The sequence below is a fragment of the Genypterus blacodes genome, unplaced genomic scaffold (assembly GCF_046128005.1).
Source record: "Genypterus blacodes isolate CSIRO-AG114 ecotype Tasmania unplaced genomic scaffold, CSIRO-AGI_Gbla_v1 ptg000029l_1, whole genome shotgun sequence".
NCBI classification, from domain to species: Eukaryota; Metazoa; Chordata; class Actinopteri; order Ophidiiformes; family Ophidiidae; genus Genypterus; species Genypterus blacodes.
This window is the reverse complement of record NW_027466842.1, coordinates 3,309,652-3,336,266: the sequence shown is the minus strand read 5'-3', so window position 1 is coordinate 3,336,266 and position 26,615 is coordinate 3,309,652. Positions and strand designations below refer to the sequence as shown.

At 46.7% G+C, this 26,615-nt stretch overlaps 1 protein-coding gene across 1 annotated transcript in view; it reads right to left on the bottom strand.

Moving 5' to 3' along the window:
* Positions 1–229: 229 nt before the first annotated feature.
* The window catches only part of cdh2 (cadherin 2, type 1, N-cadherin (neuronal)), a 55,299-nt gene continuing 28,913 nt past the window's right edge, over positions 230–26,615 (bottom strand). Inside the window, exons 3-16 of the mRNA XM_076144682.1 lie at positions 20,420–20,640; positions 17,178–17,345; positions 16,105–16,260; positions 15,090–15,234; positions 14,595–14,767; positions 13,395–13,532; positions 12,765–12,950; positions 11,828–12,081; positions 10,979–11,121; positions 9,909–10,142; positions 8,896–9,129; positions 8,457–8,596; positions 4,312–4,476; positions 230–1,130 (exon numbers count right to left, since the gene is read on the bottom strand). Coding sequence (XP_076000797.1) covers positions 924–1,130; positions 4,312–4,476; positions 8,457–8,596; positions 8,896–9,129; positions 9,909–10,142; positions 10,979–11,121; positions 11,828–12,081; positions 12,765–12,950; positions 13,395–13,532; positions 14,595–14,767; positions 15,090–15,234; positions 16,105–16,260; positions 17,178–17,345; positions 20,420–20,640 — 2,564 coding nt within the window. The 3' untranslated portion in view covers positions 230–923. The remainder of the gene's footprint in view (positions 1,131–4,311; positions 4,477–8,456; positions 8,597–8,895; positions 9,130–9,908; positions 10,143–10,978; positions 11,122–11,827; positions 12,082–12,764; positions 12,951–13,394; positions 13,533–14,594; positions 14,768–15,089; positions 15,235–16,104; positions 16,261–17,177; positions 17,346–20,419; positions 20,641–26,615) is intronic.

The following is a 26,615-nucleotide window of genomic DNA, read 5'->3' as shown; positions in this document are numbered from 1 at the left end:
AAGAAAAGAAGAAAGAAAAAAAAAAAAAAACATTATGTACACACATCTTTTTACAGTGAAGTAAAATTTTGAAAGTATCGGATGATGAATAAGGCAAATGAAGTGTACATAGATTAGACCAAAACAGTTTTTTTTGTGTTTTTGTAATACTACATCACCTCAGAAGAAAAACAAAACAAATCTGCTACAAAAGTATGATTCAGAACTCCCTTTTATTTGCAACCAGCTGCAGAATTGTAATTTTTTAGTGAAAAAGTCTAGAAGGTCTAGCGTACTGTACAGTGCTGCTCTTAATTGTTTTGCGTTTCCTTCCAAGCTATTGAATGATCCTTCATTTCCTCGTCTTTGTAGTTTCTTTAAATAATGTTGCAACAAACATGAGCATCGTGTAAAGAAAGAAAAAAAAGCATGTAGAAGCATACCATAGTGTAACATACTTCGAAATCACTCCAAAAGTCAGTACCATTAAAGCCTTGAACATAAAACTAATCATTTAGATCCAAAAAAATGTACAAAAAGGCACATTATATCCCAGTGCTTCTGTACTGTGAAATTCAAGTGTAACTGAGCGCATTCGATACCCACAATCCAAATGGTGACAGTCCACCAGTGTCCCCTCCCATATCCTCCAAAACTGGACCACAGCTTATGCCTAAGCTTTTCAACAAGCATATGTATGCGTAGACTACAACAATAAGCCTAGGTTGGTTGGTTGGTTGGTTTTGTTTTTTTTTGAAAAAAATTCAGGATCAATGTTTCTTTTTGTTTCTTTTTCTGTCACAGTTCCGTCACGCGTGTCTGAAAGTATCTGTCGTATCAGAAGCCGTCCATGTCCATCAACATGAAATTGGGATTCTTCCCTCTCTTCGTCAAATTTTTTTCTCCGTCCCCCTCCCCCCCCCTCGAGGAGTGGCTCCAGTGTCCTAGTCGTCGCTCCCGCCGTACATGTCTGCCAGTTTTCTAAAGCGAGGGCCCCAGTCGTTGAGGTAATCGTAGTCCTGGTCGCCCCCGCTGCTGGAGGAGTTGAGGGAGCTTAGGGAGCCGGCTGTGGAGCCGCTGCCCTCGTAGTCGAACACCAGCAGGGAATCGTAGGGAGGAGCGGTGGGGTCGTTGTCTGCCGCCTTAAGACCCTGAACAGAAGGAAATAAAAAAAACACAATCAGATGTGGAGATTAAACATCCGTTTGCACGCTGCCGCCCGTCTGCAACAAGGAGCCGGCCGCGTCGACACGGCTCTCACCCCGCGGCGGGCTAATCTTTCCTAACACCGCTCGGCGCTTCTGCCTCCTACGTGTTCAGGAAAACGGGTTCTTGTCCGGATTAATTCGGCCGCTCTAATGTCGTGCCAGTTTGCTCTGTGTTTCGGTCAGGATTCTGCTCGTGCTTCTGGGATGTGGGATTATCCGGTGCTTGATCAAAAGTCAAGATTGAGCGAGACCAGCAGCCTCAGATCAGTGGAATCCTCTCCACTGATGAGGGCGCTCCTTCCGCCTTTGACCCCGGCTACCTTCCCCCGAGGTCCCTGCACAGGCACTGTAAGTCTGTAATCATCTGCGGTCCAGATAGCAAAATATTAATTCATTTCTGACGTGTTGGGAGCTGGATGTTTGTGAACGTGTTATCTGGAGGCTCATGAGGCCGAGTGTGGTTCCAGTCTGAAGACTCTACTCAACATTCCCTGGCGTCCTCGTAGCGTCATAAGAGGTCCTTATGGATTGCTATTGATTTCCAGCCTCATTCCTTAACGCGACTCAGGAGACTTGATGGATTGCTAATCTAGCAGCTGAAATGTGCTTTGGCCAAAGATGGGCCTTGGATTCCAGCCTATTTTTTCTCTTATCGCCACAACTGAGGACACCCAACAAATAATAAATGAATTTCAAAAAATAGAGCAACATAACTGAGAAACAAGAACTCGGCTCACTATCAAAGATTTATAGGTTCCTCTTTGCTGCTATTATACAGTACCGGAATGCTCTAAAATAAAAAGATGGATTGAATTAAAGTGCCTGAGCACTTAGTGATTATTTTCCACTTGTTAGCTTTCGTTAAGTATTCGCTCAGGGCTGCGGTGCTGATCATTTGAAGCGAAATATGACAGATGGATCGTTCATTACAATTACAGCCGTAATTGCTTTGCTGGTTATAGCCCCTCAATCTCGAACCCAAACCCCACCGGCAGTCTCACAAGGTTAGTCAGTCGCAGAACTCGGCCCAGTAATTCCATTAAAAATGAGTCAGCTGCCGTGTGGAGACAGTCACCTCCATTAGTTAAACGGTGAACTGTCCTCACTTTTGGGAGTTACTGTCCCACAGACGGCGAGGAAGAGAGAGAGCGAGCGGGCGAGAGAGAGACGAGAGGCGTTCTTATTCAGCGACAACCTTGCCCGGGCGTTCAAAGTTCATTTGGAAATGAGGCGATATGTAAAACAACCAATACGACGCCTCCGTCTCTGCCTCCCTCCGTGGCGGCGGCGCGCGACCTCCCCGTCCACCTGTGACCGACAAAGGTCGTGTTAAAGTTTTGCGCTAATGTATTTAATGTCGCCTCTCTCTGAGGACGCAGACTAGGGGTTGACTAATAGACCTTTGTTTGTCCCGCAGTGAGGTCAGAGCCCTCCTGCTGAAGCTACGTCTAATTCTTTGTCCCTCTAATTGAATTAAGAGCACTCCCCCCCCCCCCCCCCTCCTCCTCCTCCTCCCCCCGCTCTGGTCCGATTGTGCCCCAGGTCCTTGTACGCGCCGAGTCAGCGATGACTGAGCGTTATAGCCGCCTTCTAACGACTCCTATCAAAGCTCCGAGCCAATTTCCTGCTTCCTTCTGCATGACGCATGCGGTGCTAAACGGAGGCCGAGCCGTCGATTTCCTGGACGTGTGCGCACGCGGCCCATGTGCTCCATGGCTTCTGTAGCAACATAACAAGCGACGTAGGGGTTTGAAGACGCAGGGGTTCCACACTTACAACACCGGAGGATTTGTAGACAACAGATGCAGATAATCTATTTCTAAACATAGAAAATGGGGAGAGAAAGAAAAATCCTCTACCAGGCAACTGAAAACAATGGAATCCACAAACCGAATGGCTTTAATTGCTATTAAGCCACCGTTTGCTCAGCGAGACGGTGTATTGAGAAATAACGCTGAAACTCGCAGTGGTGGCAGGGGAAAATAATCAAAAGAAGTGCAGCAGGGATGATCAAGTTGTTGGAATATTATGCACGTTGTGAAAGTAATAACACTGGCCAAAAATAACAAAACACCCCCGCTGTGGCCCTGAGACATCACAGAATGGAACGCTGGCTCCAGTCTGCCCTTTCTCAGGCTGAAAACAACAACTGAGAAGTGCAGCCTCAGATAGCGGCGGTGCCAGTCTGAAACTCAGGCTGTGTAGTCCTGATCCTAACCTTTTCCCTTAAGTGTATACTAGGTTGAGCTTCGTTCACTTCTTCCGTATTGGTCACAGACATCTCAAACCGCCCGGTTCAGGTTTCTGTGTCTTTTCGAAAACGTTAATTCTGAACCCTAATGACATAAAGAGCGCGTTTGTGTATTCGTGACAGGCGGTGAGAGTAAAATGGAATGCGGCCTGGCGTTGAAAGGAGGGTTTTTTCGGAGGGGTTATTTGGCTGTGGAGCAGTGCAGAAAGATCAAGTTCTAATCTAAAAACATGGGAGCCGCGCACAAAAAAAAAAAACTGGTGCGAGCTCCATTTGTAATGCTGTGGATCTCTTGTCTGTTGGAGCTTGTGAAAAATAGACGACTGCTCTTTTCATTTTACAGTCTGCCTTCGTGCCGAAGTCAATGATGGCCCCGGGCAGACAAGAGCACGCTCGGCGGTTCGCTCCGATACAAAGCCGGCGCGTCGTCTCTCTCATCTCCTGTTTCTGCGCCGACGCCTCTACGCCGCTGCTTTGGTGCAAAGCGAGCCGGAGTGAAAAACAATTACATCCAAGCCGGTTAGAATCAGGCACGTTCCCGGCTGTCCCAACAAATATATATACATTGGGAGATTTTCCTGTCTTTCTTTCTGCTGGGAAAAAGGATGAAAACACCTCCTAATAATAATTGATTTAATTTTCTCTCACCGCAAAGGCAGAATTATACTAAACTTCAGCCATAAGAAGCAAACTGTTTATTTAGATACGAGGCTTATTAGAAGAAAGCCATTCAACTTGAAAATGAAACTGGAGCTCTGTGGCGGCGCCGATCCTTTCATCTCCTCTCCTTGCAAAACAATTGGGACTGTTTTTAATAATCCCCGTCTGAGACACACAGGAGGGTGTGAGTTGCCGCCTTTCCTCCTTTCTTACCTCATTGATGAAGTCTCCGATATCTCCGGGGTGGGGAGCTGCCGACCTCATGGGATACTGTGGCTCGGGGTGCAGGGGTCTCTCGTCCATGCGGCGGATTCCCACCGGCTTGATGGTGTCGGGCTCTATCGTGTCCGGCTGCTGGAGCTGACTCAGGTCATAATCCTGGAGAGCAAACGCGGAGACAGGTGAGTTAAACAGCACACACGCACCTATCTCTCCTCCGTTGTGCTTTAACGGCAGTAAAGTTTAACTGACTGGCATTAGGATTAAAGATTTTGAAATTAGAATTTAATGAGGAGAGCCAAGAACATGAAGTCACCCCGAACACAGCCAGCACCGAGGCGGCCCGAACTAAAAGACCAGATCATAAGTCGCAGTGTGTGTATGTGTGTGTGTGTATGTGTGTGTGTGCTTGTGTTTGCGTGGTGTACTGCAGGAGGCGATTTTGCTCTAATCAATGCCCAGACACGGGATGGTGGATATGCGTAAGCCATTTCTAATCCTATTAACATTACCAAGGCAACCTGAATGGCTTACAGTTTGTGCAAAGTCATGGGCAGAGGGAAGAGGAGGAGAAGGAGTGAAGAGATAGATGGAGCGAGAGAGAGAGAGAGAGAGAGAGGGAGAGAGAGTGTGAGTTGGGGTGAGGCAGAGAGAGAGAGAGAGCAAAGCCATGGCAGAGCGCAGGGCTGAGCTGAGAGGATTGGATGGAGAGATGGTGACAGCAGATATGATAGAGAAATGACATTTGAGAACCACGGTGTGTGCCTAATAAGCGTGTATGATGGATTGTCCCCTCTTTAGGAGATTTTCTGTAATCCATCCATCTCTAATATCCCCCTTCAAAATTGTCTTTGCCCAGTTGCACATGTACCTTCGCACACAGATGCTCGCATGCTCATTTGCAGGGAAAAAGAAAAAAAAAAGAGGAAGCTGCAGACAGCCGAGTGTAAGAATAAACACGGGCATAAATATAAACCCTCGTGATGATGCACAAACAACCCAGATACACAAAACGCGTCCAACCAAGTAGGCCCTCGACAAACACCTACTCGGTTTCACACTAATAAGTATCATCTCAAAAAGCCAAAACAAACACATTGATTATTCATGTGTAATTTGATTTCATGGGATTCGGCCCGGCGCCCCCGGGGCTCGCCGGAGAACAACAACGGTCGTCGCGCACACAAAAACGCTGTCCGTCATCCCCGCTCTGTTTTGAGCTGATTTCCCTCGTTTGGCTTTCCTCGCCTCGCTCTCAGGAGCTGGGAAGTCGGTGACATGAATCGGAACGTAGCAGTATAATGGCTGAACTAAGCAGGAAGGGCTAAATGGCACGCGAACGCCCTCCAGGGAATCGACTCTTCACGCACACGCTGACCTGGTGCAATGGCCACCGGCACTCGTGACCCACATTCAGACACTGGAGACGAGCCTGAATGAGACATTTTCGCTCAATGGCCACTTTATTAGATACAAGTGTGTGTACGATCCGTTTCTATACAGTATAACACTCTTGCTATGAATTCTGCCTCTTTGTGAAACTGATGATGTTGTTGACATTTTGATTCAACTCAATGGTGAAGCCCATTGTAAATAATGTTGATGAACGAGACTAATCAATGATTAAAAATGCAAGAAATCAATCATTTGAGCAGCCAAAATATTACACTTAAAGGGACGGGGCACCATTTACTGGTCTGAATGGCAATATGGGATTCAATTGTAATTAGTTGGGATCAGGATTTCTTAGTTTTCATTTCTTCTTCTTCTTCTCCCCTCACAGTAAGACACATCAGCTATTATCAGCTGCTCAAAGGTAGGATTTGTTTATGATATTGTTGTCAAAGTGGATTCTATTGGATCTTATTAAGTGGTCAGGCGAGTATTAACAGATTGGACTCCAAATACCCCCCCTGTAAAGCTGCCTGCGTTTAAAGCGGGGTAACCCTCCAAACTCCATTAATCCACAATAGGTCTGCATATTTCGCCGGCGGCTGGCGAGCGCGGCCTGATCAGCTGTCTGCCCTTGATTAAACTGGTGCCTCACAACCCAATACGAGCCGGAGCCATGGCAGCGGCGGCTAAAATCATACACTCTTGAGAGCGACGAATGGTCTGACACTTCAATTTCCTTCCCAGCAGGCGATAGGGAGAACAGAGGTGGGCATTCTAAGGGCCGCCACGTTGGGAGGAGGGAAAAAAAAGCAAGAGCTCGTTTTTTATCGACACAGACGCCAATTCCACAGACGAGGCCGTTTTTCTCCTGGCGCTCTGCCCCATCCTGCACCGCTTCAAAATGGAAGCTCCCTCTCCCGTGCGTATTGAGGGGCTGCTGTGCCCTGCAACAGTTTCTTCCCTCAACAAGTTCTGCCTCGCAACTTTGTGTGAAACGGAGGCGGCGGGTACATGCGTGTGCGTCGTTCCCCCCCTCCCCCTGCCTAATCACTGGCAGATGTGTAATGGCTCTCCAGTCATATTGTTACCTTAGACAGAGCTTCATTATCACGCCACAGCAGATGTCTGTCTCTAAATGACATCAGCTTACCAATTACAAGTCTCTGAGGCTAATTTAGCACTGTGCTGGGTCAGCCTGGGGTCTCCTGCTCATTCCTGCTCCACCTAAGCCGTGGAAGCAGTTCTGCTCGCAGCAAGGAAATTGCCCATTTTGTATATTACAGCCTTTTTTATGAAATGATTCCGTTCTGCTAACAAGGGGTCATTAGGACAATTGAATTTGTGTGTGTGTGCATGTGCGTGTGCGCGCGTGTGTGTGTTCTCGATCAGTACAGGGGTGATGCAGAGATGGAACACCATCGACGCCTGTGGCACTCCATTTTCCGTTGCATTGTGTGTGCGTGCGTGTGTGTGTATGTGTGTGTTATGGCTCGTGAAGAGAGACTCGGCTCCGGTCGGAAGGTAGCGGCGCCGATATTTCCAGAACCAATTAGATCGAAATGTGTTTGCCTTATTGATTCCGGTGTTTCGATTCGCGCGCTACTTTTCAGCGCCCATCTCCGGTTTGGAAAAAGTACTATTTCTTAATTCACAATAGGAATCTTGCTCTTTATTGTGTCTTGCCTGCGAGCTGTAGCGCATAGCCGCGTAATGAGCGCGGCTAACATGAGGAAGAATGCATGATAAGCGTACGGTCGTGTGCGCTTGCTGAGAGACTCTAGGAGGTCGCCTTTGTGTTGATGTAAACCGAATTTCCCCACCCTAACAAAGAACACACACTCCCCTTCATGGCCCACTTTAAATAAAATGTAAAGCTCAGGGCCTGGAGGAAGAAAGAAATTATTGCCGACTCACGAACAAAACTGAATGTTTTATTTATCCGGCGCTGTGTTTGGATGTGGAGTTTTATTTATTCGGCTTTGGATGCAGAGTACAATATGTTTGGATATATTAATGGTACTCCAGCGCCCAAAGCAAACATATGAGATACTTCCGTCAAGGTCGCTATATTCGCGGTCATGTTTTCAGGTTGGGCGTGAAGAGGGAAGGGAAGAGCGCGTTGAAGTTTGACACTGGTGCCTGAGGGTGGCGCTATAATAACCATATTTGTTCCCTGTATTCCTAGGGTCTTATCCTGTATTCATTCATGCGTGTAGTAATGAATCCCTTTTGCACCGCACTACGTTTTCAGCCATTTTAATTTTCCAAAACAGTTTCTTTTTTTTCATCTCCTCCTACAAAATAGGGTCAAATGTCACCAAATTCTACATATTGAATGTCTGAGCCAAGCCGGACAAAGGTTGTATCTTTCATTTTTGATTTTCATTAACATTTTGCCATTATCGGCAGCCAAATTTCAGTGGGCACGGTTCATTCTTCAAAACTGCTTTCCTTTTCCCCAGACGGTGTTGCTTCTTCACCCTCATTTGTGCATTTGACGTTGATACGTTAGCGGATCTTTTGCTTTAAGGGAGAGAATAAGAAAATGTTAATCTGAACGACTCAGGCTGCTAAATGCTGCGATGGCGGAGCGCTGAACACGGGCTGAAGTGAATATGGAGTGTGCGCCATCAACCACAATGAGATCACGGGGGTGAGACTGTTCCCTGATTGAGGCTTTGAGGAGTATTCCATTGTGTGTGTGTGTGTGTGTGTGTGTGAGAGAGAGAGAGACGGCACTCTACCTGATCCTCCTCTCCGCCACCTTCCTCATCATACTTGAGAATGTTGTCTCTCACATCATCCTCAGGATCAATGAGAAGCTGCTTAGCCTGGCGCTCTTTATCGCGGCGCTTCATCCACACCACAAACAGCAGCACCAGAACTGCGACAAGAGAGAGCAACAAAGAGAGAGAGAGGAATAATGAGGTGAGGCAGGACAATGGAGATGATCTCGTATCACAAAGCATAATGACCGACATGTTTTCGTACAACTGTAAGCAGATCTGATGATATAGAGGTTTGGATTGAGGCTTGATCGAGGCTATCTTCCCCATAATCCCGCAGTAATCTAGTAGTAGGTCAGATCACATGTAGCCGTCTTTATAATCCCTTTGTGATTTAGTGCGAGATGCTGTCTGGGTTTGTGTGTGTGGGGGTGGGGAGGGGGGCATTGCGACTCACTGAGGAGGATGATGATGCAGAGGAGGATGGCGATGATGGCCCCCGTGCCCAGACCGGCGGCCATGATGTGTTGCTGGTCGGTGCAGTCTCCGTTGAAGTCACACTGGCAGACTTTGATCCGCAGGTAGGAGGTGTTGGACATGGGCAGGTTGCCCGAGTCGGTGATGATGATGGGGATCTCGTAGATGCCGCTCTCCAGGAAGCCGATCTTCAGGCTCATTTGAGCAAAGTCACCTGAGATTTCAATGGGAGAGGAGACGCAGATGGGAGGGCGAGCAAGAGAGAGAGAGTGTGTTGAGAGCGGAGTGAAGTCTGTTTAAAATGACAATAACTTGATGTTTATTCTAGCAGAGCTGCCATATACATATACTGCAGGGATTAAATCTAAACTTGAAACAGTCATTTGTACAGGCCGTGTTCACAGCGCGATTACAATATCATTACCACAAATATGCAGCATTAATTCCTACCTATAAATCGTGTCGGCATATCTAAGCTGAAACATGTTCAGGATTTATATTTGGAGCTTAGAAATCGACTGAAAACCTTTTGATAGCGCCATTTAGACTAAATTCACAGCCGCTACGATTCCAAACGCTTATTATCCTATTATAAGATATATTCACTGCATTTCTACTCGCCCCACCTAATCGCTACTGCACAACAACTGAGGCCTTGTGGTGGTGTTTGTGTTTCATATTAGCATAATCAATTAATGGCTGCTCGCTAAAGCTTACATAAAATGGAGAGCTTCGCCTGGTGGGTCACGGCTCTGCACAACTCTGTGCAGTTTGCTATTTAATCAAATTACTTTATTGTTGCTCGACATATGGAAAGATCACAGTGAAGTGACGATATTTAACTGCCAGGCAATTGACTGCTGAATGTTCTACATCATATAACACTTTTATTTCTTCAATTTTCCAATTAAATAAGAAAAAACACTTAGTACAGATGCTCAAAAGGTTAATTCGCATTTTTCACGCTTGTTTTTTCCACCCCCTCCTTCTTACCACTGAGTCTTGTGATGGTCCAGTTTCTTCTCACATCTGTGGGTCTGTGAGCCAATTCAAAGGCAAAGGGTCCGGCATTGGGGTTCAGGTCTCCATCCAGAGCCGTGATGTTAATGGCGTTCGGTTCGGGCTTCTCGCATATCTCCGTCTCCTGGGGGAACACCCGTGGGGCGTTGTCGTTGATGTCCAGCAGGAACATCTGGAGCGTCCCTGTGCCGCTTGCTTGAGGTATACCTGCATAAAGAGGGAGAAAATGATGCTAGAGCCATATATCTGCGAGTAAATGCGACAGAATTCCATCTCTCACTCCGTAGTTGATACAGAAAGTGGATTCTTTAGGTTACATGCAACAATGGGGCACTCCTGAACAGCTTCCTCCAGTGGGAGAGAGAGCTCGTCTAAAAAAGCAAACTGATCTGGGGAATCTAATCTCACGTGAGGAGGTAGACAGAATCGCAGATATCAGAACATTTGTGAAGAGTGTGTCTTGAGTGTGTGTCTATCTGTGTGTGAAGAGCATCCTCCTGATGAAGGACACGGGATGGGAATACTAAAGCAGACATACAGAGCCCACTGTCGCTCCTCTCAGACTCCTCTATGTATTCACTGGGCTAAGAGGCTTCTTTGCCATTCAGGCCACGCTCAAAGGAGCTAGTCATCCAATCCTGACCCATTAATGCTGAGAAACCTCTTTATTGGTGGAGTTTTTAAGCCTGTTGGCCCGTGCTATGCTCCGTAGAACAGGGTAAACCTGAACAGAGGTAAATCCCTGCAGTGCAGAGGAGGTGAATGTATCCACGTGGTGGCTGGTTCTGGGATTGCTACCGCATTAACCTTTGACTAAAGGTGCCTTCGTTCTGCACACACCGAGTACCTGGTACAAGACTGACCTTCAAATGTAGTGCTGTTGTTGGCAGCACTGGAATATTTCTTTCTTAGAGCTTTGAGCACTACATGCAAGCTGAAAACAGTGCACTCGAGTAAAAAGCCTTGCGAAAAACACCAGAGATGTGCGAGTGAGCCTCAAGATATTTTTGGTAAATCTGAGTCCAGCTTGAAAAGCTCCGTACCGCTGTCGGTGGCCAGGAAGGTGGCGTTGTACAGGCTGTTCTTCACGTAGGGCGACTCTCTGTCCAGAACGGCAATTGTAGTGATGCGGCCGGTGTCGGGGTCGATCCTCAGCCAGTTCGCTGGATCGGAGAGTTTGGAGTATCTGAGGGAAAGAAAGCAGTTCAAGTAAGGGATACGGAATTCCAACCGCATTTAACTGTATGCAGCATTTTTGAGACAGGAATTTTAAGCAGCTTGCTTCACGTAGGTGCCGAGGGAGATTCTATTTTTCATGAATTTAATTCCCGCTTTGACATCTTTTCATCTGATAAATGCTGGAATTATTTTACACCTTTCGCTCGGTTAAATCTTTCGGAAGTTGTGAATTTGATGTGATTACTCCTCACTTTAAGACAACAGCCTCTTGGTGGAGCCCAAAGTAGGTTGCTGTCGTTATCAGTGGCTCAAACTAATTTGCGGCACAAAAACATGGGATTGCAGAAAAAAACAGCTTATTCCACACAGACCACATTCAGGCGGATCGACGCCATGTGAAGCAGGACTTGTAATGATGAAAATAAGGCATTGGGACTTGTTAAAAAAAGGAGAACGGGCTCGATGTCACAGAACGTGTTCGTTTATCAAACTACTCGTGTAACACTCGTGCTACACTGTTGGGAAATTATTTCAACTAATTGAACTAATGAAAGACACTTTCTGGGATCTGCAGCAAATCCTTTTTACCACAAGAGAAATCTTTCTGGCCCAGTGAGCCTGAGTTGTTTTCCTGGGAAGATGTGCACTCGTTTGTCACTTGCCTCCCCCGCTCCATCCCCCACACCCCCCTTTCCCACCCCCCATATATGTACCTGATGTTCTGCAGCATGAAGCGATCGGGATCCTGAGCGGTGAAGGTAGTCAACGTCGACTCAGGCATCATTCCCTCTTCCAGTTTAATGAGTTTGGGGTTGGGCTCGAAGTAGGGGCTCTCGTTGACGTCTATCACTCGGATGGAGACGGTGGCGGTGGACTGGCGGGGCGAGTGGATGCCTCGGGCCAGTGGCACCTCGTTCTTCGCTTCCACTGTCAACACGTACGTCCTGCTGATTTCGTAGTCGATGGGCTGTAAAATAGCAGGAGAGAAGCGCCACGGTCAACGCGGTCGGCCAGTTGATGTTTGTGAGAGAGAGAGATAGAGAGAGAATGAGAGAGAGAGACAGGGGGCAACTCAACCTCAAAGAATTTAAACATTCTCGTGTGGATGTCAAATAATTACTGGAGAAAGCTGAGGCTAGACATAGAAATGAGATGAAAGAATGCGTCCCTCTGCGCTCGTGAGGGAGAGACAACAGCCCGAGCGATGCTGCAAGAGTTGTGCAACAAGCCGTTGAAAATGTGATCAGACTTTGAAACCATCTTCCAAATTTGAAAATAGCTTTTTGAATCTGGAAGAATTGTGCTTCTAAATTGGATCGCAGGTTCTGAATATGAACAAAAAATGACAAGTGTCTCTGAATTTAGGACACCTGAGGTATTTCAATCAAAACCTTACAGAAATATTGATTATTTGTTATTATTATTTACTCATTATTCATCATTAGGCTGAACTCAAATAGTTTGCCACATTCTACAAGATATATTCAGTGAGATGCTGAATTTCGATAACAAACCCCAACCATCCCACTATAGTTTACATCCCATCAAATTCATCATCGTATTAACTCCCCAGCTCACGGATGTCTGTGTGGATAGTACAGAACGCACTCAAGGTAAATATTTCCCGGGGGTGGTGAGGGGCGGTCTTACCTTGACGACCGTTACTAAGCCCTCGTTAGTGGTGGGATCAGTGGGCACAGAGAACCTGCCAGTGGGGTCGCCCCCGGTGATTTTGTAGACGGCGTTCCAGGCTTGTGTGTTGGGCTGGTCCTTGTCAGTCACCGTCAGGTTTGCCACGATGACATTCACACGATTCTCAGGCACCTCGCCGAAGAACTGCATGAATAAACCATGAAAATAAGGCGAACAGCGAGCCGTTAGAGATACTGCTGTGGCAGCAGAAAACACACACGGCCCCAGCAGGACCAATCTGGGCTAAATAGACATCTGAGGCAACTTATCATGTCATCACGGTCATTTCATTCCCTGTCCCTCCCCTGATAGCTCAACAGAAACATTACTATTTTCAGTGAATCACAAGCGCTGTTTGTGCTTCAGTCACTCGGCTAGACATCCACGTAGCTGAATGTGTCAACATTTGGAGGAGGATACCACAGTTTCCGCATGGCTGGCTACTTGTGTATTAGTATGGCTCCAGAAATGCTGGGCAGGCACAACTGACGCTTGAGTGCCTACACACACATGCCGGGGTGAAAATGGGGTCCTTCTGGTGCTTTCAGTGAGATTACTGTGTCGGGGTCTCGAACACGACTTTCTTACCGTCTCAGCAGTGAACTCTGGCGGATTGTCATTTATGTCGGTGACTTTGATGACGGCCGTGGCGGTGTTGGAGAGGCCGTACATGGGGTTTCCCTCCATGTCAGTGGCCTGGATGATCAGCGTGTACTGAGGCACTTTCTGGAATTGAAGGGGAGAGAAGCGGTGGGAGAGATAAAACACATTTCGTTAGAACAATAGAAGAATGGTGAAGCCGTGTTGTGGACATGTGTGCACACAAGTGCTGCTGTGCCCAACTAACATGACACAAATCACTGGCTCGTCTCCTAATTACGGTGACAAACGGTGGCTCTTTTTAGAAGTCATTTATTCCATATTGGGGAATAGCGAGCTTATGAGTGCATGTGTGAAATCTCCACCTCTGTTATGTGTTTCATCTTGATGGGAACAAATGCCTCTTTTCACATTAAAAGCCACTCAGGTGACGGACCAGTTGCTCGGTAATGAGAATCAGGGAAATTACTTTCATCGTGGCAACTGGCGGACATAAAACCGTGGCCCCAGGGTGGAAGTGATTGAGAAGCCACCGCGCCAGATTGCCCCCACTAGAATCGCACCAACTGGCTTGAGCTTTATGTATTATTTTATTTATTTTCTTGTTTTCAGACGGTATGATCCAATTAGGTGAAAGCAGGACCATTTACAGCGCGGGACGCACAAAGGAAAACAAAACGAGTGCCCGCTTTCCAAAAAAGGACAGACAGAGAAAGAGCGGACGAGGAGAGAGGAATATTAAACATGCGAGCCACGTCCGCGTAAAAGAGTAAATAAGTGTGAAGGAACAGAGTCCATATCTACTTCTAGTTCAGTTTGTAATCAGCAGTGTTCAGTTTGGTTCATTAGTTCTCAGACAGACGGTATATTAGCAAATATACCCAAGCTGTACATACACAGAAAACTATGTTGATATATATGTACAGATGCAATCAGCGGCAAACGAAAGAAGAAAATTAGTCATTCAACGGATGTCTGTGTTCATGAAAGTCTTACACTGTTAAATGTCTGAGCAATACTCGTTCAAAGCGGCTACAGTCACGAACCAACCAACCGGCAGTGAGAGAGAGGATTTGCAAGGCTTTATGTTTAACTGATACACTGAGAGGCAGAGTGAGAGAAGAAGAAGAAGAAGAAAAAGAGGCTGACAAGCGTGAAAAGCACAAAGACAAGAAAGAAAGGTGGCACCTCTCTGTCCAGGCCTGCTGCCACCGTGATGATGCCTCCTGTCTTGTTGTTGATGGTGAACATGTTGGAGGACGGACTCTCGGGATTCTGAGACAGGATCTTGTACCGCAGCATCCCGTTAGCCGTTTTGGGGTCGTCTTTGTCCACAGACGTCACGGTCATAACAAATGTACCTATGGGGTAGAAAGACATTTACATGCAGCATATGTTTTTTGAAAAGTTGTTTCAACAATTACAAGACAGAGGATGTAAAAATAGCACTGTGCTTTCTTCAACGTTGCCAGTTTGAGGTGCCAGGTTTAAACCTTTGCAGTAAAGAAACCCAATGTACTTTCCTGTGATCTAAAAACAGCCATGATTGCTTCATGCTTAATAGGAGCCAAGTTAACAAAGTGGCCACCGCAGGAAGGCTGTCTGTGCCGTTTGATCTGCTAACGATGAGGCAGCGTGTGAAGGCGGAGGCTCGGGCTGCAGCCGAGCGTCGTGTGATCATACCTGGCTTAGAACCCTCGGGGACGGTGCCGTTCCACATCTGGTGGCTGAACTCGGGCCTGTTGTCGTTCATGTCGATCACATTGATCACGATGTCGATCGGGTTTTCGACCTGGTTTCCGTTCAGGTCCACTGCGTGAGCTCTCAGCTGCGGGGGGAAAGGTAGAAATATACAGTAAATATAAAGGGATTGCAGCCCTGTTCAGATGGAGTGAGGCAGTTCTCGACTGTGCGGGCAACTCACTGGAACAAACCACAAACCAGCCACTAAATTGCTGTGACAAGAAACACAGCCAACTATCACTTAAAGTCGTTCAGTGTTTGTGGAAGACCAAACAGTTTAGAGAATCCTCTTCATTCAGACCAATGTAACAGAGGGAGAAAATCTGTTTTTGTTAAGCACAAATCCTTCCCACAGGTCCAGCATAACAAAAACAATGATTAGATTTAGTTTCAGATAACTGCGAGTCCTTCGGCTGTATTTCACCCTCTTCCTCGGAACAGATACACTCTTGTTTCTCCATTTTCAATTTTTTTTTCTCTCCTTTCTAATCAGTGCAGCCTCGGAATTCTAAACTGGACCCGAAATTGCTCCGACAAATACTAAAATGGAACCAGTATGAAGAATCTATCGGATTAAATTCTTTTTTCCATCCATCCTTCAAACAGCAGGCTAAATAATTTGCAGACAAATGCAACGCGACGCTAATGAATAAATCAGCCTTGGAAGGAGCCGAAGGGTTATCGTAATGCCTCTAACACACACCCGGTTCACTGAAAAAAAAAGAAGAAAAAAACCTCAAACCAAAGCCTTTAAATTCTCAGACGGATAAGTCAGATTTCCTGGGAGACCCTCATTAGGCTCCCGTCTTTACTGAGTCTGATGGGACTGTTTGGGCTACACATGATCCTTGAGCACATGCCAGCTTGGAGGAATGTACAGCACACACAAACCCGAGCTAGGAAGAACTCATTTGCGAAACCGTTAGATTACTAATCCCCGTTTTTTCCGACTCACGTGGAAGTTGGAGATGTGCTCTCGGTCCAGGGGCTTGTTGACGGACAACTCGCCGGAGATTGGGTTGATGATGAAGATGCCGGTGGGGGGCTGGTCGGCGCCCGGGCCGGTCACACTGTATCTCAGGGAGCGGTTCTTGTCGTGGTCCGATCGGATCTGTGGGTTAACCAAATCAGCAACAATAATTATTTTCATCAACATGGTTTTGACTATGTGATTACATGTTGAAGTGAAAAACCAAAAACTAATTTTGGTGACTGATAACTTAGAATTTTCAACTGATTCGTGGTTTCAGCCCTTGTCATAGAAGTGTGTAAAAAATCATCTGTTTCCTGATGGGATGATCTGTGTGGTAACAGTCCGTGTGGTTAAGTTCCGCCTCGGCTGCACTCGGTCGTCTATCCTGTTTGCTGTGTAAGCCGAGACCCTCCGCCCCCTTCATCCCGAATCCGCGCGGAACAAGACGAGTATTTCCTCATCCTGATATCATCCAATAAAGCCTGCACACATCCCCACTAATACGGCTGGATTAAACGTAAGACGTACATATGGTATGTACAGAACTTCACACTCGGTAAGGGAGTCGGCTTATGCTCCAAAGCGGCGTAATTCTTAACCGACGCCCCACATTACTTCTCTTCTGCCAGCCGCACACAAGCCGTGACCGGGGGATTGTTGCAAAGGAATGGGACAGAGCGTCCTTGAGCCATGATAAAAGGGGAATAATATCTCAGCAGGCGAAGGCACTGGTGAGCACTTGAGATCCCTGTCTGTGTCTAAATACTGTTAGTTTACATGGGGACTGGCTCCCCCTAGAAACAAAAGATAAATAATAATAATGCGAGGGGGGGGGGAAAAGGCATCTGACCTTTACCAAAGTGCTGTGAATTTGAAGCATTTTTGTTGAAGGCATAAGCCTGATGCCTGTGGCCTCTTGAGCAGGAGCTCAGGGCAACCGGGACCTACAAGGTTGTCATATCAAGCCGAAACCATTTTCTGTGAAGTTGTGAGAGAGGTGTGTGTGTGTGTATGCGTGCAGGTGTGTGTGTGCGTTTCTGTGTGCGCTATCTCACCCGAACAAGCTCCTGCGGGAATGGGCCTCGTGAGTTCTCTGGGACATTGATTGGGGGGATGACCCAGTCTCTCTTCATGCGTTTCAGCTGGCTGTCCGCGCTCCGTGCTGGAAACGCTATTTCCTTCAAGTCTTTGGGCATGACTGGAGGGACGGGAACTTCCTGGACCTGGCAAATGAAATTATTTATTTTAGGAAAGAGGATCAAAGTTTGTGACGTGTGCAGTGCCCTTGTATCTGAAGGCTCGCAGCAAAACCACGCACATGCATTTATTTGATGTCTTCCCCCTCAACCCACACACACACACATACCCCCACCCACCCGCCTGTGGGAATGAAAGCCCTGATCCTGACAGTGCGCCTATTGAGCTACAGCCAATCAACGGCTGTGAGTGCTAATTACTGCCTCGCTGAAAAGAATGACATTGTGTGCTGACCACTGACCCTTCGCTTTTTCTGTGTACAAAAGGGAACTGATGCAGCGATAAAAGAAAACAGACAACCATTTTCTGAGAAACCCAATAAAGCCCTCCCAGATGTCATTTAATTCCAATCGGAACTGTGTTCAATCAGACGATCCGCGTCCTTTATGGCATTCTTTGTAGCTTAATATATCTCCAGCAAAACATGCGACGATATGCCTTTGAGCGAATGTTTGAAATGCTTCGCCGTGGCTCCACCAGCGCCGGCTCACTTTAAATGGCGGACTTCGTCTCATGTCCTGATAAAATGCACCCACACAGACAGACCGGCTTCCATAATGGATCTGCCATCCTCCCTCGGCTGTAATGAATGAGATTTGAAACAAAGGAGGATGGTACCTGCAAGCCAGACACTAAACACACAGATGGCTCAAATTGCCAATGCCGCTCGAGAGACTGAGGCGGTGCCAAGGAAAGTTAAAATAACCTTGAACAAAACGAGACGGGAAGGAAAACAAAAAATGTAAATCTGTCGGTGTCAATGAGTTGCAACTGTATTTCAACTGGAATTGTTTTGTTCCTCTAATGGATCTTCCTCTGCTGTCTTGCATAATTACTCAAGCGTCCCGAAAAAAACCCGAAAAGTTTCCTACGCAAACATAGAAAATTAATTACCGCTTAACCACCTTACAACGTGACCCATATCCCGAACCCGTCCCCCCTTCCAACATCTGGGGGGGGGGGGGGAACTGTCGAGAGAGCTTCCACTAATCATGTTTGAAATCCGATTATGCCTCTTTCACACATTGGAAATTCAGAGCGAGCAAGCAAGCCCGACAGATAGTGAACGAGCGTGCTTCAGAAATATCTATTACCCTATTAAAATGGGCGCGAGCGGGAGCAGTAATTATTTGCAACCTGCGTCTCGGATGATGAATGGCACGGTGGGTTTTGTTCAGCCTAACACACACATAAGTCTCTGGTGTGCTGGAGGTCTGCGCCCATCACGCAATCTCAGAACCTCCCCCAAACCCCCCATCTTCCGTCTGGGAGGCTACGTCGGAGTCTTTGGAGAGTGTTGAGCTGAGCGATGGGAGAGATGGAGCGGGAAGCGTTGCATATGTTTGTTTTTGTGCGTTTCCTCTTCTCTGCCGACTGCGGTGGTGGTGGTAGTAGCGGGCCAAAACACTCCGCAGTTAATGAGGATATTGTTCAGTTGTCAACTGGCTGATGCATTCAAGGCACTAATTTAAAAAAAAAAAGTAATCGCTGATGTGATTAAGAGATGCCTGATGATTCATGACAATAATCGTGCTGCGAGTGAGATAACTGCTCACGACCTCATATACATGCAGGACGGGGGGGAGTCAATCCCTGATTTCATTATAAACAATCAAGGCAGAGCCCAATGCCCCCAGATACAAATCCTGCTGATGAGACGAGCATTAATTTGTATACACGTGTTTGAATATCCTGATCCATGCGAGGTTCTGACTCCGACTGCTGAAATAGAAATGCGGCGTGTTTATATTTACCTGCTTTGCGACTAGTATGCATTTGCCTTTAACCAAGCGACAACAGTGACTAATGGTATCATTAAAATCACATACCTGCAGGAGCCCCTATAGTAAATGAGTGTCAGTGGCTAACGACGATGTTTTTGAAAAGCCCCGGTAAATCATCACCTACAAGTTTAATTTCAGCCCGGCGGACCAGCGCGGGCTGCAGCAGTGACAGTAACTACGTATAACTGTCACGGTTAACTTTTAATCGGCACCCACACAAAAATATGACTCCCAACTTTCCCGAGATTATCCGCTGTGGTGAGCATCTAGAAATAGCCGCTGCTGGTGATTTGTGAGTGTGTATTTTCGGAGGTTAAAAAGGGAAACCTCAGTGGTCGGGTAAAGAAACGTGATTATTGTATGTACAGTACGGGTGCTCGTTGGGGAAATAAGAGGCCTAATGGTTTAGCACATTACAGCAATGATTACTGACATATGCACAAAAAGGATCATTAAAACCCCTACAGAAGGCTTCAGGAAAGACAGCACCAGAGCGAGAGAGAGAGAGAGGAGAGGAGAGGAGAGAGGAGAGGAGAGAGGAGAGAGGAGAGGAGAGGAGAGGAGAGGAGAGGAGAGGAGAGGTTCCTGTAAATTGAGATTCCTGGACGTTTACAGCTACAGACATTATCTAACCCAACTGGATCACATAATCCGCCGGCACAATAACAGCTGTGGAAGGCTCTTGTCATTTCCTGGTTACAAGTCGGAGGCGGGAACTTTGCCGTGCTTTATGTGCGCGCTCCCTCTGATCTACCGCCAGCCACAATGTTGACACATGTGCACACGGCCATTCTAACTAATTGCAGATGACTGCGCGTGGCGTCCAGCGGAACGGCAGGAACGACACTCCAAAGCTCAGACAGATGCTTCCCGTCTTGCCGAGCAATGAAACGGCGCAGCCCCTTTTGGATGATAAGGCAATAACCCAACAATCACAAGGCACGCTCGCTGAAATCAACTTTATGAGGAGCTATTTTGCATCTGCTCTTGCTACCCACTGACCGTGTTGAGTATATGTTTGTGCTGCTAGTAAATTGACACATTAAGTTTTAATTAGCAAGCATCCATCCAGTCTCTTGGAACACCTGCTACAATTTAGGGAACTAGTCATCTGTGAATGTGCGGTGCGCCTAATAAGCGTAAGTTATTTGACGGGAGGGTAGAATTGATCATTCCACCTTTCTGGGGCGACATCATCAGTCAGATAATCGACAAACAAGCCAGAAATGTACAAGAAGTCGTCGATGGGTGCGTACCTGCTGGCCGGCATCGGTGGAAGGTGTCAGTCTGACTCGAGTCACCCATTGCTGCTGGGTGTTGGTGTCACTCGCCTTGATCACCAATGGCAACGGTTGGAGCACGGACAGCTGGAGTCTCCTGGCGGCGTACACCACTCCATCAGCCTCTATCCGGAAGTCAGAGGGGTTACTGCACTCCAAGTGCACCGGACCACCTCGACCACAGTCGACAAATCTCACTGCGGGAAACAAACACAGACAGAAACTTAAGATAAATATTGGCCCAACTGTGCGAGGGAGAGAAACCTGGACTAAAAAAGATAGAGACAAAGGAGTGGGGAGATAGACAGGAAACGCAGACAGACAGAAGGTCCACAAAGGTTTTTCCGATTCTCCCTCTCGCTCATACATTATTCACCTCAAGCTGTGCCCCAAAGGTATTGCTCAAAACAGGTGCAGTGGAGGAGAAAGAGTGTGAGGGAGAGAAAACTCAAGAGAAAAAAGAGGTGGCGTGGCCCTTAAGGGCAATTATAGAATAACCTTAAATACAACAAGGCCACTTTTAAAACCTTGTGTGTAAATTACACTGACTAAACGAGCTGTTGGTGTTGGGTTTCAGCAAGAATGTATATTTTTCAGCCGAGGCCATTGCATGCTAGCTTTGTCCCTGATGACACACCGGGATGCCTTCCACGGATGACTACCGATCCACCGCTCCTCCGGATCCAGAAATGTGTGTGATGTTTATTTTATCAGTATGTAGACACTGCAAACATATCCAAACTCTCTCTCACCAACACACACACACACACACAGCAGACAGGTGGCTTGCAGGGACTGGAGTCCCACAGGTGCATCAGTGGCAGTAGTACCGTGCAACACTGGTTTATGTTACGAGTGAGTGACATGACAGCAAAGTCCACGAAGCTATACAACGCCGTCTCTGGCAAAACACGCGGTCTCTGGCAAACACGCACACACACACACACCTCGGCACACAAGAGCTTCGCCGTGATCCTTTGTATGGGTACACTTCCTTTGCCGGCCTCCCTCGTGTTTTTAGCACAAAAAAGCTGGCATAAAGGGAATGGTAAAATTCCTCCAGGCCACTGAGATCACAACGTTAAGATATATCACTGCTGTGGAGGCTCTGCTGGTGCCGCTTTGAATTATTAAAGAACATGTGGAATTACTTAACAAAAGCCTTGAAGGAGGGTACCTAATCTTCCTTTGTGCTGCTTCCTTGGGGACACAGCAATGTCTTCAGAGCATCGTTTGCACTCAGATCACACTGAGATCCTCTGGGCTTAAGGAGGGGGTTGCAGAAAATCAGCTAAAAAGGGGAAGTTTTAAGTTTAACCTCTAATTTGGCCGGGCACTGTAAGCACACGGGTGCCTCGTGCACCAAAAAAAAAAATCACTGGGTCCTGACGCTATCAACAATTGAGCACGCCTGTAGGAGCAGATAGGAGAACTGCTTTCAGCTAGGAAGCCTGGCTGACGTGTTGCCAAAGACGTACAGTACCTGTTCGTGTTCAGCCAGCGAGCAGTGAAAGGAACAATAGCTAAAAGCTGCACAGCGGGACAGCACTGGCAAATTGTCATCCTTACACACAAAAAAGAGGTATTGCAATGTGCGTGTGGTTGGAAGGGGGGGAAAAAGGTTGAGCTGAAAATACAAAATGCCGTCAAAATACGAGACTGGCTTTGGAAGTAAGAGAAGCAGAGCACAAGTGAGGCGGGGAAAAATGCGAGAAAGTTTGGAGATGAGGCAGAATCACAAAGCATTCACTGTGATGAATGAAAATGTGACTTGATCAATCCCAAACACAGAAAGCACATTTTCTGCAAGGATCGGGCTTAAAGATTAAAACAAAAACAAACATTACAAATAATCCATTTTACTCAAAGAACCGTCACTAATCTAAAAATTGCCGAGGAGCACCCATGGGTACAGAAAGTGAAATAGCCTCGTCGAGGAACCAGCCGTGTTAATAATGGAGATATAAGATGAGAGGAGCTTTCTTCTATAATAGAATACACTTGATATTGACCATCTGCTTCCTGGCAGCTTTTGCTCAATCACCCTTGACCAATTAGGATTTCTCTCCCCCCCCCACCTCTCCTGTGTGTTTGAACCAAAGCTGACATTAGATGGATGACCTTCACTCTTCTCTCTCTCGCAAGGTTTCGCCTTACAGCCAGACGCCTGTAAATTCAAAGCTTTCAAGCGATCACTAGCCAGCCCAAGTCAGCACATACGCTCAGACAGAGCTGGAATACAGAGTAAGGACTGTCAAAATAACTCAGCTCACCATACAGCGGCAGACAGGCCGCAGATTTGAAAAGCTTCACCATGTTGAGGGGTGAGGAAATCTTATGCGCTATCCTTATTACCATAAAAATAGTCTACGGTGCTTTTGTGCAGGCGTGTGTGTGTGTGTGTGTGTGTGTGTGTGTGTGTGTGTGTGTGTGTGTGTGTGTGTGTGTGTGTGTGTGTGTGTGTGTGTGTGTGTGTGTGTGTGTGTGTGTGTGTGTGTGTGTGGGCGTGCGTCTCAACACCCCTCGCAGGTAGAGGTATGGGCATTGCAGGATAATGTCCTTGTATTTCATTGTATTAGTCTGAGGTCAGAGGCAACACCTCAGTCTCTTTTTGTTTGTCTGGCTTCTCTGTGTGCGTGTGCGTGTGCGTGTGCGCGTGTGCGTGTGTGTGTGTGTGTGTGTGTGTGTGTGTGCGCGCAAATGCTTCTGTTTCTACCTCTGGATTCTTGCTATTACTGTGACCATCACAACGACTATAAATGTCACACTCTGAAACTTGGCTTTACAGGCGTCTCACTTCCTGCCACCAAGCGTGTAGCCCATGTGTTTCTATCCTCTGTTATACTGGCACTTTTGACTGTGCATTTTTGTGAGCATGTGTTGTGGTGCACTTGAGACTTTGCCAGATGAGCCACAGCCGTGTTCAACAAGAGGATTGGGGTGAATATGTAGGAAATGTTGCCATCAGGACACCTTCGGCAGTCGGCCCCCATGGCAATCGTTGCACAAACTCCCAGCAGGCACTGCAATTTCCAATGATAATGAATGGGATGTCCAGCATGTGCCTGTTCATTTGTCAGATACTCACTGGTGGCGTATAAAGCAGCTACACAGAAATGTGTAGTGTGTCACTGCTTAAAAACTGCCTCCTGAGAGGTATCTATATCTAGATATATAGGCTCCCCGAGGTACAGTCCTAAAACAGATCTTTGCTGCCACACCCAATCAGACATGTCGTCATGGACACAGAGATAAAGGCCTTTAGGCTTGGACAGAAACGCCGATGCAGCAGAGGGGGACTGGGGGTTGGGAGTTGAAATAAAAAAAAGGGAGAGAGAGGGGGGGAAACAGGCCTGTCAGCAGAAAGCCCTGTCCAGCTAATGCCCTGCACCGGGGCCCAAAATTACCTCCGACTCAATGACCCTATTCACGGCTTAGAGCCCCCCTCACTGACGAGCAACACAAAAACGCAAGCTAACCTCTCCAAAGTGCCTCACTATTGTCTGCTCCATCACGTGACCTAGCTCTAACTCAGACAGAGACGGAGTATGTGTGTGTGCGTGTGCGTATGTGCGTGTAAGGGAGGAGATGTGTTTCATTTGGAACATGAGAGTTTGGTAAATGTAAATGGGCAGCAAAAATGCTCCTCAAGCTGGGTTTCTATGGTTGCCTGCCAAATAGGCTTTCTGTGAATAACCATAAGTGAGCATGGCAGAAGTCCCTGTAATGTGACAAGACTGAGACCCCTCATGTGAGATCATCGTACCGCGCCATCATTCAGTTCGGGAAAGTGAGGTCAGCGAGAGAGACGAGAAATTCTCCGCTTGGGTGTTTCATCAGTACCCGGTGATAATGCAGACCTCGGCAAATACCCCAGTGGCAGCCCTCCCCCGGCAAACCAGTATAACATCCCTGACAAAATGCATTATTCACACATGCATGTGACCAGGTTGAGTACAGCGGCCTGCACACTGATGATACAATGCATTTGTAGCAGAGGCTCCAAATCACTGGGGCTGCCTGAGAGCCGCTGACTCCATACAGTCTAAGATCCGGTTAAGCCCCAGTGGAGCTTGGACTCGGGTACCTCGGTTCAAACTGCTGTGATATGAATTCTAATCTCATTATAAATTGGGGGGAATGTGGAAAATTAAGGTCAGTGTTCTCTGAAATCGTACTTTAAGCCAAAGTACAAAAAAACGTCTTTCATGGCACATTGTGTGATTGGCCAATTACTGCACAAAATGCAATAAGAACATTGCACTGTTCTTACCAGAATAGATGTTGCCTAATTGTAGTTATGGATATGTGTTGATTCTTTCTACATAGAAATATTCCGATGCCATAATAGCAATACACTTTCTTTCCATGCGATGCCACTACGTTTCCTGCAATTAGTCTTCTATCTATTTAAATTACACAAGACAGAATTGTATTTTCTTTTTCTGATCATGCAATTAATAAAAATGCAGGTTCTGTTTACAAACACATGTTATATGTACATGGAAATTCAATTTACAAATCACTGTTACACCTTTGAATTAACCTTATAATGCATGTGCAGTATATATATATGAAAGAATTAAATATATGGAACCACAAATTCAAAAAGAAAATGGGCTCCGTTGGTATAAAGAGATACCAACAGCTTGTGACATATTCCTTTACTCCAGTCAAAGACATTCTTGCGCATCCATTACAAGTTGCTGATGTGCAAAGACGAGGCTGAGGTAGTTGCATTCCTGTTTTTCAAAAAATGTGATATTCTTTACAGAATAGTAAACAGTTTGTAGCTGGAGCTTGGATCTGGGCATGACGATACTGCCAGACTTAGCCCTTGAAGGCGTTTTACTAATGCACTTCACATCAAACGTGCGGAGAGTTCTTTGCATTTATAGCCGGGCCTAAAATATGTAAGAGATTTACATGAAAAAAACATGCAGTGTTTGTACTGCACTCGCTGTCTCTGGCAATTAAGGAAAACTAAAGAGGAATTGCACCAGACCAAAAACACATTTTACAAGCAGCTGGCTCTTTTTCTTGATTGCAGTGGCCATTCCCCCAGCACTTGGCTTGTGTAGCTTATGCATATTGTTTGAGCCATTCCTCCGTCCTGAAACTGTAGCCTCGATGAGAGAATTGTGAAGAAGCCTGCGAAAGGCGTATTGATGCCTCCTTCCCTTATCACACACACCCACACTGGATAATATAACAAGCGGGTGGCTATAGCCAGATTTTAAAGCTCCCTTGATCTGCAGACGCGCTCTTAAGTAAGAGGACATTTTTGGCTGGTTCTCTCTTTGCTTTTTACACTGGCATTTCATCACATTAGCACATGGCCATTTTCTCTCTGGGGTACAGCTAGCCTATTCACAAGCATTGTATTCAAACGACAATAAAAAGGTAGGCGAAGCGACTTCACGCCAGAGTGGGAATCGCCTCCATTTCCTTCTGCAATGGCGAGACATGGGGTATTATCATTAGCCTTCCGCACTGATGGCCTCAATGTCTGTGAACTGTACCGGTGCTTTGCTACACGCAGTATCTACTGGGTACTGACAAAGCAAACGCTAACCGGAATCAACCGGCCGGGCCCCTCATCTTCAAATTTCTTTTCTGCATAACAGGTTTCAGCGCGAAGAACGAATGCCGTGATGACAGCCGAGCTCTTCTGAATAAGCAATGCTCGGCCCTTTACAATTAACAATCTTGGTGGGTTCGCGGTGAAGGCGGGGAGGCACATGGGGAACATCACAATTATTCCACGGCCTTTGTTGGCAAAATGAAATGATTGTGTTTTCCAGTGCAATGACAGCATAGCATTGTGTGGATTACTGTGTCACTAGAGCCAAGAGCTGATAAGGCTAAGCTACATCGTTCTGCAGTTATCAGCGCATAGCTACTGGGATTTTGTTCTGTGAGTTATCGAGACGAGAGGCTTGATACAGGGGCTTTGGCGGGGTATTAAACTGACCACATTACCAGGATGTCAGATGCTCCTGCTCTTTATGATGCCTTTCAGCAAAGCTCCGTGAACTCTGCAAATGCTTACAGGTGAAGGTCATTATCACAACAGCGACACATTAATATGCCAGTAAATCAAGCTGCTAAAAATGACAAAAAAGGCAGTACCAAGAGTTTGCCTGGGACAATTACTTAGCGGTATGTTTAT